General features: G+C 48.8%; 1 protein-coding gene across 5 annotated transcripts in view; it reads left to right on the top strand.

Moving 5' to 3' along the window:
- The window catches only part of LOC139057300 (arylsulfatase B-like), a 162,764-nt gene that overhangs the window by 99,411 nt on the left and 48,956 nt on the right, over window positions 1-14,397 (top strand). For 4 of the 5 annotated variants that reach the window (XM_070535237.1, XM_070535254.1, XM_070535234.1 and 1 more), the window contains 3 exons: window positions 327-620; window positions 4,358-4,617; window positions 9,104-9,292. In XM_070535237.1, the coding sequence (XP_070391338.1) occupies window positions 327-620; window positions 4,358-4,617; window positions 9,104-9,292 (743 nt within the window). The remainder of the gene's footprint in view (window positions 1-326; window positions 621-4,357; window positions 4,618-9,103; window positions 9,293-14,397) is intronic. The other variant, XM_070535260.1, reaches the window with a different exon arrangement.

The raw sequence follows: 14,397 nt of genomic DNA, 5'->3' as shown, positions 1-14,397 counted from the left end.
GTTACGAAACCGCACCGTTCTAAAGAGGCTGTTTATCGACCGTAAATTTTGCTCTTTCATGATATCTACAAGAAATTGACAGCATAAATCATAATCCCTTATGTGGACACTTATAGCCGTAGGTGCGCCAGCGTTACAAGCATTAGAGGGTGAAACCAGACCTTAGCGGCCTCCTTAGCCAGCTTGTAACAAATCATCTGGAAGTGGATTTGAAGGCGGGGCGATAACAATGGCCATTGTTATACTATATTACGATCGCTTTGGCCCTAACGCATTGAACATCCTGTCAGTGTGCGTTTCGGGCGAATGCATCCCCGCGCATCTAGGAATGGTTGACTCACTCGACGAGACCGTCGGAAGCGTGATGCGAGCGCTGGGCGAAGCCGGAATGCTGCAGGACAGCGTGATCGTCTTCAGTTCGGACAACGGCGGCGTGCCCTGGGGCTACATGGCCTCCCGTGGCATGAACTGGCCGCTACGCGGAGCAAAGTCCTCACCCTGGGAGGGCGGATCCAGAGCGGCCGCTTTCCTGTGGTCGCCGCTGCTGGACAAGAGCCGCCGGGTCTCTCAGCAACTCATGCACATCACCGACTGGCTGCCCACGTTCTACGCGCTCGCCGGTGAGCGGCACTTGCTGATTTTATTGCGATAGAAAATATGGACACTCCAGGTACATTTTTGCCGTCGCCGTAATGTTCCGTGTAAAGACCAAGACCGATAACATCGTCGCCGCGCGCCGTATGCTGTGTGTGCAAGTGAACGCGTACAAGGGTGAGCCGACGATCGCGGCTCCACCTCGCGCGCTCTAGGGAGGAAAGCGGGGCGAAAGCGCGCCGTCTTTCGTCGCGCGCACGGAACCGGGGGGAGGCGAGGCAGGGGGGATCGTTGCGCTTCGGCCCAGCAAGGGGGGACCGCGCCGGCTTGATCTTGAAAGCGAACTGCTTTTGGCGCAGAGCTTCCGGCAGTGCTTTTAGACCAAAGGCTCGTATTGGGGGCGAGCTCCACCACTGAAAAAGCTGGCGCCACCGTCGACGCGACGGGCCATGAAGGATCACGTAGACACAGCGGCCGCGTCGGCTGCTTCGGAAGCGCCGAAGCGTGCTGAAAACGAAAGTTTAAAAGTCCCACCTGCGCTGCAGTTCTGATTAAATGGTGAGGCTTTACCACCTTGGACGTCTGCTTGACAACATCTGAAAGTACTATGATAGGTAGTGGCTGCCTTTGGAGGCTTGCAGCATGGTACGCTACTGCTCGGTGCCGCAGTGCCGTACGTACGCAACGGAGCCCGCTGTTAGCCTTATTCACACGTAGCCGCAGGGCAAGGAGCTGCGTGAAGCTTGGCTCGTGAAACTTAGTACCGGCAAACAGCCATCAGCTACAACTCGGGTATGCAACAAGCACAGACGCGAGGAACATTTCTGCTACGGCGCCGTTACTGCGATGTTCGGTGAGTAGCAGAAAACGCGCACCGAGACGCTCGCCCGCGCCCGCTGCCCGGCTGTCATGACGGTTTTGGTCTATGAACTTGTTGATGCTAGATAATGGCAAGTTCACTGGAACGGAAAGGGAGCTGTAAGACGCTCATTAAAAAAAAGCATGGCATGTGGGCATGTTTGTGTTATGAATTAATGCACTGGATTACGAAAAAGAACCAGAGAGAAATCGCACGCTGAGAAGATCGATAAACATACAGTGCGACGTAACTTGAGAAATAATATTGAAATGTCCAAGAATTTAGAAGACAAGAACAGATTGAATCGTCGCGACGGCATATCACAGTCGCCGTAGGCGTCGAAGTCTGTATAACGAAATTATTTTTGAACAGTTCTGATAGCGTCCACGCAACAATGGTTCCTAGTGTGCTGTCAAATGCTCATATGCTACGGCCTAAACCTCACGGAACGGTGCGAAAACGCGCTGGCAGCGAAAGCAAAACATTGTGCGTGGACATGCATGCAGACGCGCAGTCGGTCGCTGCAAACCCGTGCGATCGCTGCATTGAGGCTTCATTCGCTTATGCTCCATTTGTTCATACAGACAGCCCACTATAAGAACATATTTCACATAGTTTACTATCAGCGTCTGCCTACCTTTCACGCAAGAGGTCAGTTCGGGAGGCTCCATCACGGCGACCGCGCGCAGTGGCGTTCTGTACGTATTCGGTAAAGAGATAGCGTTTGTAAGCGATTATGGACTTTCAGTTTGCCCAATGTTATTATATATACAGTCAAAAATTTCTCTTGTTTGAGAGTACTTACATGAATGTCGAGGAGGGCTGCCGCGTGGTGTTTTTTATTGAGCGCCGTAAACGAAACCTATGAGGAGCGCGCCGCGTGATCCCTCATACTACGCAAGGGAGGTGCTTCCGGCAGATGGCGACTCCGTAAGTCCTCGCCCCCAATATGCATTGAGTGTGCGGTGTTCTCGCGGCTCAGTTTGCGTTTAAGCGATAGACAGCACGAATGTCACTTCTCTCGCTGCTGCTGCCGCATGCACTTCCTCACGCCGGCGTTTTGACAGCGATCATCGAGCTTGATGTGTGCATGTTTGCTTGTGCGTGCTGACACCGTGGTTAATTTAGTTAGTAAACGAGTCTTTACGAGTTTATACGTTCGATAAAACTACTATCCTTGCTTCGTATGGAATCGATGCTTCGCCTTTCGGGCGAAACTGCGACTTTTTAATGCGAAGAATTCTTGCGAAGATTTGTCCGAGTTTACCCAGTTTTTATCGCATGTCTACCCGTTCTCGTGCGCCGATCCCGGTGAAAGTGAAGTTTAAAATTCGCCGACGATTACTTCCCCGCGCGAAATTTGGGCGCGTTTTCATTTCGCGATATATGAGCTGACGCGCACAATCTGTCTCGTGCGGGACGTTGCAAACGGAGCGTGGCGCGGCTGCCTCGCTCACCCGGAGGGAGGCGGCGAGAGCCGGCGCGTTCTTCCACTTTTCTGGGACCACTGAAGTCGATAGACGGTTCGTATAAAGGGCCCCTAGTTTTTCAAATATTCGGTTTAGAAATGTACATACTGTATAATAACCGAGAAACATAGTTAACACGTCATTATTTTACAAATAAACAGAAGATTGTTTATTCGACTTGTGTTATTAAAGTCTGCACTTTATTACTTGAATAAAGGTTTCTGAGACCTCATTGACGTGTGATAAGCAGCAGCCCACTGGTATCGCTTGCAGTCCGTACCACTTATGGATTCAAATTGTACGGCGGTAATATTTGCGAACGGGGTGATGATTTCCTTCGAGCAGTTTATACATACAATATTCGATAGCCGCCACCAAGAAAACCTTGGTGATTGTGTTTTCATTTAGTGCCAGCAGTCCTCTTAATGAGCATCGCCGCCGACCTCCTTTTCTTAAAGGGACACTAGAGACAAACACTACATTAGACTGACTGACAGAGTATTATTTCAAAACTCAATATTCATTATAATTATGAATGTCAAAGTTACACTCCTTGAATATCGCGCCGTAATATCAGCGGCGGTGCCGTCAAAAGTGACGTCACGGATTTCAAAGTATCCTTATTCTTTCGTATTTCGGTCATAGCGCACTAAGTGTTCCTGAAACTTGCGAAGTTTGCGGCTCTTTTAGAATAGAATGCAATCGATCTGTACTGATAAAAAAAAATAACTGGGCACTAGCAGACGCTGTCAAAATCTGTGACATTACGGCGAGCTGGTGCTGGAATTGCACGATGGCGTTGCCACCCGTCCTTGTGCGCCTTTCCGGTAGGATGCCTCCTCGATGTGCGCGCTACTGTTCTGGCTCACAATAAGAGTGGCTTGTTTGATGTTGTAGAAGGAAGGTGTATTAAAAAAAGATCACATAATTTTTCTCTTTCGCGTCACTTTAATTCTTGTCCGTAGTAACACTGTTGCAGCCGTTAGGCAATTTTCATCCTGATCCACCAGGCACGGTACATGCCGCAGTTATTGAACCACTTATTGAATTACAGAGTCCGGCGTGCGATTCCTTTGGCAGTTGCTAACCTGCTGCAGTAGTCACGTGCGCTCGCTAGCGTTTTTTTTTTTTTTAAGGGGAAAGTCGTGCATCGAGCTCGCTTAATTAAAAGCAACCCGCCGCGGTTGCTCAGTGGCTATGGTGTTAGGCTGCTGACCACAAGGTCGCGGGATCGAATCCCGGCTACGGCAGCCGCATTTTCATGGGGGCGAGATGCGAAAACACCCGTGCACTTAGATTTAGGTGCACGTTAAAGAACCCCAGGTGGTCGAAATTTCCGGAGTCCTCCACTACGGCGTGCCTCGTAATCAGAAAGTGGTTTTGCCACGTGAAACCCCATAATTTAATTAATTAAAAGCGTCGTCTCGCGCCACAGGAGGCTCGGTGAGCGACCTGGGACCACTGGACGGCAAGGACGTGTGGGCAGCGGTCTCCCGAGACGAGCCCTCACCGCGTTCCGACATCGTCTACAACATCGACCCTTTGTGGGACTATGCAGCGATACGCAGAGACAGCTTCAAGATTGTCGTAGGCTCACATGCCGGTGGCAGGTTCGATCAGCATTTTCCCATCCCAGGAGGACGAGGGACGCCGCAGAAACTGGACGCGCTGATGGAAAGGAGCCTCGCCGCGGAGGTAAGCGCCCTTCATCGCGAGACACCTTTTACAAAATACGCGATGTCTGCGGTGGCCCGCCTATACCTCAGAGGCCACACAAATGTGGGATATATATATATATATATATATATATATATATATATATATATATATATATATATATGGGGTCGGATGGGGTCGGCTTCCCATGGCGCCAAGAAAGGCTGGATGCTTGAAAATCGGCTCCACCTTCCTCTCGCCGTCTCTCCCCTTCCTTAGTTCCGGGAAGCCAACCGGACTCAGCCTTGTTAACCTCCTTCCCTTGTCATTTCCCTCGGTCTCAAATGACAACGTCTAGCGCATTCTTAATTTCTTTGCGAAAAGACACGATGTGTTACAAGTTCTTGGTGGCACATAATCAACAGCATCCTGGAAGCTAATCTCTACTGATTTCGCGGGCGTTACTAGTGATTCGCTGGCGGCACAGGCTCAGAAAGTACGACCACTGAATCAATAACGCGAGTGTTTTGATGAACATCTTTCGCATATAAATTATGGGGTACAGTCAGTCTGATGGTTGGAATCAAGGGAAAGCAAAAACGATCGATGGTTGCGCTCAACCATCGATCGCATCGATCAACCATCAATTAGTGGAAATTTAGTCGACCAAAGAAACTCAAAACTCGGACCTTTCGAAAGACACAGCACATTAGTGCGGTGGTATTGCAATCGAATCGCAATGCAACGCCGCCCACATGCATCGTCGTTGCACTGTACAGTGGCGTTCAGAAGAACCAGCGCCGGCTATGGACAAGAACGGCACCGAGAACGGCGCTGCTGCGCCGGCGTTGAGAGCGCCGCATGCGAAGCAAAATTCTATTAGCGGGTGTTCCCCTCTCCCATCTCTCGTTCGCACCGCCTTGGTTGCTTCCTGCACTGCGCGTGTTTGGGCATGTTTCGTGCCGCACGCGGTGTGTGGCTACGTGTGTGCGCGTGGAAATTTCATTCGAAGGGCGATGTACAACAGTCTGTTTGACATTTAGGGAAAAACTCGGAGCGCGCATCGCGATGCGGCGAGCGATTGAGTCAGGCGGCGGCAGCAGCTCGCGCTGGTGCTCGAGGGGCGGGATCTTGAACGGCGTCATCTGCTACGGCGACGCGCGCTGGCCGCATTGTCGGGAAGCGTTTTACTGTCACTTGTAGTGCGCCGATCTCATCGTGACTGCGTGAAATGAGCCGGTATTCTTTACTAAGCGTTGTGCGACGCCCACTGATATGCCTCGAAGGTAAGTTCATCGCTGAAAGGTGCAGGGCAGTCATAAACGAGTACTGATTCCATACATTCTTGACGCCCGCGACTATATATTCTAACGCGATAGGTCACCGATCCACACTGCTCGTGTTGTGCAAGAACTGCTGGAAGAGCGCGCAGTCACTCTCTTGGAGTGGCCGCCTCAATCCCCGGGCGCCAACATCATTTAAAATGTCTGGGGCTCGTTGAAAGTATCGCTGGCGCACCATCCCCTCTATCAGTCGCCCGAGGATAGGCTTCGATCCACCATCGTCAGCGACTGAGACGTGCTGCGAATGAACACATCCCTGATCAAGTCATTCTACACTTCCCTGCCTTCCAGGATGAGCTCTGTCATCGCTGCCGCTGGGGACATGACGAGATACTAACCGAAGTTCCGAGCGTGACGTGTCCAATTCCCCGCCGGCGGGCAGGGTCTGTCTGGTGTAGTGAATGATTGTCGAGAAAAATCACTTCCAGCTCACTGTCTTGACCTAAAACATTCCTTTAATCGTATCCGTTTGTTTGATCGTGTTCGACCCCCATAGTTATCATTGTTGAGTGCTTTGTTTTGCTTTCGAATCAAACAAAGACTGAGCACGTTCCGCGCACATCTTGGTGCGTCTTGTCGCTGCTTATTACGGTAGCACACACAGTGAAGAAATATACGCGCACGCGCTAAGTACCCCGGGCTTTCGAAAAAACAAACGAAGCATGCTGTCAAAAGAAGTTTGTGGAAGTCCATTATCGCCATTGAAGGCTCAGAGTTTGGCGGCGCACAACGTTTAGTAAAGAATATCAGCTCAGTTCCCGCAGTACCAATGAAATCGGTGCACTGCCCCTAACAGTCGCACGCTTCCTGACAATGCGGCCAGCGCGCGCCGCCGTAACAGACGACGCAGATCACGACTCCGCCCCTCGAGCGTCTGCTCGAGCTGTTGCCGCCGCGCGACTCCATTGCTTGCCGTGTGAAACAGACTGTAAACGCTTCTAGTTGCCTTTAAGAAGATCTGTACGCTTGACGATTATCTTTATGGCTGCAATACGGCGACAGGGCAGCGTCTGCTTAACCATGTAAGTGACGCTGAGCAGGTAATTGGAAATGACATCTTATGTGACGCCGGAAAAATCGTCAGCCCATACGTAGCGGCACATAAACTCTTAGAACAATTTACACCCTTTGGGGCTTATCTTGTCCCACAACGATAATCGTCATCCATCTTGCCCGCGGTTCCTTTCTCTAACGCAGCGAGCCTGGTACTTCCCAGTCACGAACGGCATGCGCGTTATCAGTGTGACGCAGCATTCTCGATAGGAAAGTAGCGAGCGCCGAGTTTTCAGGAAAGGAAACGCAAGCAAGGCAGATGACGATTATTGTTGTGGGACAAATTTACACCCCTAAGGGTGCAACAGTTTTAAGAGTGTAGGAGCTAAAGTCATTTTTGCAGTTTGTCACAAAATGTTTGCTACAAATCCGTGTTGCCTCTGATGGCGACAACGGACTTCCATCGACATAGTGCGGAAAAAAAACACAAAATATATCGCTGCGTAGCACAAGTATGACATGCGCACACAACTTTAACTACACTCTTAGGCAAAGTTACACCCTTTGGCTTGCCCCTTCTGCCTCACAACAATAATCGTTATCTGCCTTGATGCGTTTCCTATCTTTAACGCTGCGAGCCCGGAACTTGCCACGCTCTTAAAACTGTTGCACCCTTTGGGGCGTAAATTTGTCCCACAACAATAATCGTCATCTGCCTTGCTTGCGTTTCCTTTCCTGAAAACTCGGCGCTCGCTACTTTCCTGTCGAGAATGCTGCGTCACACTGATAAGGCGCATGCCGTTCGTGACTGGGAAGTACCGGGCTCGCAGCGTTAGAAAAAGGAAACGCGGGCAAGACGGATGACGATTATTGTTGTGGGACAAGATACGCCCCAAAGGGTTAAATTTTTCTAAGAGTGCAGTAACGAACGGCACGCGCGTTATCAGAAGGGGCACTCCAAAGGGTGTAAACTGTTCTGTGCTGATAAAGCGCGTGCCGTTCGTTACTGGAAAGTACCGGGCTCGCAGCGTTAAGGAAAGGAAACGCATCAAGGGAGATAACGATTATTGTTGTGTGGCAGAAGGGGCAAGCCAAAGGGTGTAACTTTGCCTAAGAGTGTAGTACGTCCCCTACAGCATAGAATAGAGGCAGCAATGTAGACAGTTTGGCCATTTTTTAACTAGTGCTCAAGAGACGGATGTTGAGTATTAGTAATCATTCCTGCTTCAGCAATGCCGGCTCGACCAAGACGCGGGCGTGTATCGTCCAGTAACTCGATCGATCGGTGCAGTGCTGATGCAGCAATGAACTCCGGTCATGTTCAATGCATCGTGCACATATTCAATTTCTCGGCACGCGTGAACTTCGGCCACTGCTCGCGCATACAACAGAAGTGGTTGCCATTCTTTGGCAGCGCATACTAAAACGAAACACGAGAAAAAACACAGGACAAGCGCTCGTCGAACAACTGAAAGTGTTTATATCAATAAAAGGATTATGTACCTAGTAATTATTAGATTCATGTGGGTTACATATAAAAACAGTCATACACTCAGGAGTGATCAATGAACGAGCTCGCTTCGTTTGCCGTTTACTTTGCTCGGCGCACCGCAGTAATCCATGTCTCTCGTCTGCTTTTTTCGTACCATTTTCTTGTGAATCTGCAGAATTTCACTGGTGGCATCAACCCTTTCGTGTTTACATTGCTGTCGTGACAGTTAACAAAACATTAATAATTTCCAGTCATCCGAAGAGGCGCCGTCGCAAACTAGAAACGTTTCGCGCGCAGCGCGAACTGAACGCGGGCGTGACCGTGAAGGGAAGCGGCGGCGGAAACCTACACCCGTTGGAGGTGAAATCGCTCCGCCAGGGGAGAAACGAGCGCTGGCGTCTAGGATGAAACTTGGCGTGCGGTCGTCCATAGCCGCAAGTCGTCTGCCGCAAAGTCGAAGGTTTCCAGTCTCGCCAAAAAAGTAATTTAGCTCATTTCCCTCATCCTTCAGGGCCGCACTGTACGTGCTATGTAATGTAAGCTTATTCGGTAGTCATACAATATTCCAGCTTAATCGACTCAGCAAATGTCGAACTTTAAGGTCACTTCAAATAGTATATAAAATACAATCAAGTCAAACTAGCTCAGTGGTTCACTTCCTTGCGCAATTGAGCCCCTTCCTCTAACAACGTTCCAGACACTGCGAGCCCTCTACAACAAGCGGGAGCTGGGTTTTGCGCCGGACTGGAGAACCAACACCACGCTGAGTTGCCCGGACGGACCGTGTGGCGACGAGTCGCGTTTCCAGTCATCTGACAACGTGTTTCTCTTCGACTTGGACAAGGACCCGTGCGAGTGCAACAACCTGGCCTCCACACACAAGCAGGTGCGGTGCGCGTACTTTTGGGCCAGCCTGTCGTGTTATAACCTTTTGGGCATAGTGCAATTATTGGCAGAGCGCCTGAAGTATAAGGAAGCCGACCTGTGCCACACGGGCACTTTCAATCGCGATCAAGACCGATCCGGACCGAATTTCTAGTTACCTATTAGCTCCCTTCCTCAGCCTGCGCTAGGGAGACTATCGCGATCGAAAATGGCCGTGTGGTATCGGTGTAAGATGTCCTTAACATCTTTAGGCGCAAATTAACAATTAAAACAACAAGAATTCTGAATTATGTTGGATTGCGGTTACGTTGCATACTGCAACCAACAAAATCAATTTTATTTCTGCCCCCTCGGAAAATTAGGTCACGTGCATAACTTGTACACAGCGACTCAATGGCAACCTTCCGCTTTTCACTTGGATTAGCTTCACGATTAGAAATCGTTTGTTTCGAGTAATTCGCTTCTGAAATCAAACATTCTTTGGAAACATTTGAGTGTTACAACACAAGATTTCACATTCTGGTATGAAATTTGTAAAAGCAGTCGTTTCCAGCAGACAAGCAAAGAAAGACTTCGCACTTGCGGCAGCACACTTGAAACATCGAATTGCATCCATGGTTTTTATATCGTTGAGCGAAGTTCGTAGCGACGTGCCTTGGCCAGCGGTTGACGGCATCATGCATACCTTGTGGAGTTTGTGGGTATTGGTTAAATGTTTGTGAACTTGGCTGGCTCGCTGAACATTTCTTGTGTAAGATAATCCAGAAAGTACTCAAGAGGCACCAGCGGAGTGGTCGCTTCTTAGTGATTGAATGTGCGATCGGTGCTTATAGGCGTAAAATCTTTGTCAATCCACTTCACTTCTGCTTTCTTTTCGCGCTTAGGTTGGAGGGGCTGGGGCGGTAGGTGGTCTAGGTCCTCGCCAGCCGTACCTGTTGCCGGTCGTTCGCTCTCTTGAGGCTGTGTTAGGGCGGATTGTTAAAAAAAGAAAAAAAGAACGCGAGAATTAGTCAACGAATGGCATTACTACAGAATTTTTGTGAAACGGACACTTACTGTTACTTCAACAGTCTCATCCAGCTCATCGTACGATAAGTCGCCATTCGACATATTTCCATCGGCAATTTTTACTAAGAATTGTCCAGCTGATGACGTCGTTACTTTTATTCTTGAGCGGGAGTGATCTTTGAGACCTACAAGACGCAAAACACAAATACAGCGGGCATAAGTCGCGTAAGCAACCTCCGTATGTTTGCTAGAATTACGGGCATTGAGGCGCGCTGTGCACGTTTGTACAGCCCAGACCCCTCGTACGCTTGCGGACGCGCGCACGCTGGTCGGCGTGTTGCCAGGTCGGACGAGGCGGCGAGAGAAACTGTAGCCCGAATGTAGCTAAACACAAAAAGGAGGGGAAAAAATGTAGCTAAATATAGCCATTTTTATTTGCAGTTTCATTTGCGCAGTCATTTCCGCATTGGGATACGTCAATCCTTTTTTTGCACAACCCGTCGTAGCAAATGTCCGTGGCACCATGACCGTCGACCGTTGACAACAGCCGCACGATGCTTGCACACAAAACACTTTCTGGTTGGCCCCGGAAACTCTCGAAACCCAGCTAATCGCTGCAGAGGGAGAAAAAAAAAATCCACCACGCGGCGCTGCCGATAAAGCAACCATATAATTCCTCCACTCCACAAGGCTGCCCGTCGTGCGCGCACAATTACCCGCTACAGGTCCCGTAGTAAGCACACATCTAACCAATTAACTTTCTGTAAATCCTATCACAATGCTTGCATTATATGACAGATAGCACTCAATATTATTTTTAGTTATATACAGGAATATTAACCACGAACTCTGCTTTTTAGCTGTCACGAACGCAAAATAATGTTCAGCAACATGCGCCTGGGGTAGCCTAGAGTAGTTGCATGCACTCCCGCTGCTTATTTTCGAACCACCGTGGAAGCCACAGTTTCCCTTTTGAGGGCTTGCATTGTTTTTACTTATAGTACATCACGGCAGTGTTAAATCTGGCCAGGACGCGTTCATCTGCATCGAATTTTTCGTAGCATCCATACGTGCAACGTAATTTCTAATTTTCGCATTGCCAGTTTATTTCTGTGATCGGACTTAGCCAAGGAGAACAGGCTGAAGGCACGCTCTACAGCAGTTCGACACAGGCAAGCACAAAGGCATGCCAAAATTGATTTCCACAGGTTTGGAAGGAAAGGCTCACGAGCAGCGTTTTTTTTTTTTTCAGCGGTACGTCAAAATTCCACCCTCATTTTAGGTTGCGAGGGAGGGCGAGGGGAGCGGAGTTGCGAATAGGGGTGGGGAAGAGGTGCTTTCGCCCGCCTGATGAATTGCGCTGCAGGGTGTCTCGATGCCACGCTTCTCCGTGGGAGGCGGCGCTGACGTCGAAGCACCCTACTGCCACCGAGGCAACGGAGCTGCCGAGGCCAGCTGTAAGGGCTACAACACAAGTGCATCAAGGATCAAAGCCACCGGCTCAGACAACGGCGCAGAGGGTGGATGGCAGGGGAGCATTTCGCGCAACCGCACACGCACAGCTGCTCTGTCGGCTCCGCCAGCTAAAACATAGCCTTCGAGAATTGTTTCTACTAGGTGTAAGCCACTTTTAGCGCGTAGTTGCGCACCACTTAAAGCCCATAGGGTTTCATACAATAATCACTATAGGAAACTCTGGCGCCAATGTCTATGGGAGCTGCAATGCGAGTGGTTGAGCCAGCATGGGAATTATGGGATTTGCCTAAATTTTGTCCTTCTGGCTTCAAGCGACTTCGTGACTTTGTAAGCTTGTCATTTTCAACAGTGTACTGCCTGATGTAGAGAAATTTTGAGGAAGTGAAAAAAAGAAAAAAAGAGATGTATACAAAATGCTAAACTGAAAAGCATGTATAACATGCCTGAGTAACTCGAGCAGTTTAGTTAACTATTTGTCACCGCCTTGTTTCAAAGGGGATGCGAGTAAATCATCATACTCATTGAATTGAATTCTGGGGTTTAACGAGCCAAAACCACAGAGGATTAATTTTGAGCACCAAGGGATCTTTAACATGCCCGCAATGCACGGGCGTTCTTGCATTTCGCCCTCCATCGTAATGCGGCCGCCACGGCCAGGATTTGATCCCGCGACCTCGTGCTTAGCAGCGCAACACCATAGCCGCTAAGCCACTGCGGCGGGTTCATCCTCATCGACAGCAGCTGTTGATCGTAACTTTATATAAGCTGGGTGTATGCGAATGTTCAAATACTAATCGAATAGGCCTTGGCTGTTCGCTTAGTATTCGTGTATGGCTATTTCATGTCGCCTCTTTTTTTACGTATCCGGGATAGACACTCATTTAGGTCTCGAGGGAGGCAGAATGGTGGTTGTGAGGACTGTTTCGAATGACTTTGTTGCATGAGACTAGTGTATAGCTGGGACTGTTACGCAGGGCTACAACTGACATGGACCAGGTAACTTCGGCTCCTCAATAATTTTGAGTCATGCATTAAGGACGCCTGACTTTTAGGCAGCCTATGTGAATTTATTTTGGTTTATTATTTGGCCAGTCTCCTATGTTTTCATCCCTTTGTAACAATTTGTGGGAACACAGCACTCCACGTGCGTATGGTAACTTATGTTGTTCCCTTGTAAGATTAGTCATTGCCATGGTGTCCTAGATAACTGAAAGCTGTCATTTGTCGTTTACACATGCTTCTCAGTCGTCCGAACGTCTAATTGTGAACGGCATTACATGCACCTGTCAATGTGTATACGTAAGTCTGAGTTCTTTTCTTATCAAACAGACTCCAAGCAAACTTCATACTTTATGTTGCCTTGAATGGGGGAGTATCATACGAAGCCAACAGATAATGAGGGCAAGAAAAGCTTAGGGGAAGCTATTTGTGCTGTATAAATGATAAATTAAAGGGGAATGAAGGCGTACGAGAAAACTACAAACGAAGCTCAATTTCCTCTCCTGCGGCCACGTAACCGGTGCTCACTGCGCCGCCTTCTTTCTCGGGAACCGACGCGCGCCCTTGCACGCTCGCGTTGCTGGCGTCGGGCGGTTGTCAGTTGGCGCTGCTGCCCCGTTTTATCATCGGTGTGCGACCGCTGCACGCGCGCAAAAGCACAGCAGCTTGCCGTGCTTAAACTGCGGGGGAAGGTGACGTCCGCGTGAAGTACTAAAATCAGCCGCGCCCAACGATTGGTGCACCTTACGGCATGAAATCTTTGGATTAGCAAATTCTGGAACTATTGAATCTTCGCACAGAGATAACAGTGTCAGTAACTTATCACCATAAAAAATCGAATCAAACCGCTTACAGGTATAACTGTCGAAATTCATTGTGTAATCACGACTTATCGTAGATATGTTCGTGAAAATGGCCTTGGTCGAACGTGAGAAGCCATTTCAATACCAATAGAACACTGACTTGAAATTTTTCTAAAGGAATGTGTCACTTCTGACTTCTATTTCATTTTCAGGCTGCTTCTAAATTAAAGCTACACTATTACTCGTTTCCCGGCAGGACCAAAATGGCCGATAGTTCATATTCGAAGAAATGGAGACCACTTTTTGGTGACGTGTACCGAAAATTTTAATTGTGTATAGGTTGCTTATGTGCTCTGAAAACAGTTACTAAATACTCGCCTTCGCGCAATTTTTATCCGTTGTAAACGTCAGTTAGTTGTTTGCTCCCAGTATCCTCGGTAAACCATGCGCGACACGGTGTTTATATTTATTCCAAGTACGAAGCAGTTTTCTGAGTGGCGAACGATAAAGGCTTATTCTGTGTAGGTTCATTACAGCCTTTCTAGAAAGTTACTCATTCAAGCGTTCCTGGGTGTCATACTGCCGCTAATCGAAATGTTTCCCTGACTCCTGAAACAACGTAACGACATACGGACTTGAAATTCCGTGAAAATAGGGGAAATTGTAAGCGCAACGCGTTGACGAAACTTTCACTTTCCTGCGCGTTAAATGCAAGTGTAGCAGACATTTACTAAACCTTCGTTTTTCCACGTGTCTTTATGCATCATTCGATATACGTTGTTTGTTACTCCTGTTTCCTCGGTGAGCTACACAAGACATC

Source organism: Dermacentor albipictus, chromosome 1 (assembly GCF_038994185.2).
Source record: "Dermacentor albipictus isolate Rhodes 1998 colony chromosome 1, USDA_Dalb.pri_finalv2, whole genome shotgun sequence".
NCBI classification, from domain to species: domain Eukaryota; kingdom Metazoa; phylum Arthropoda; class Arachnida; order Ixodida; family Ixodidae; genus Dermacentor; species Dermacentor albipictus.
This window is presented reverse-complemented; position numbering and strand designations above follow the sequence as displayed.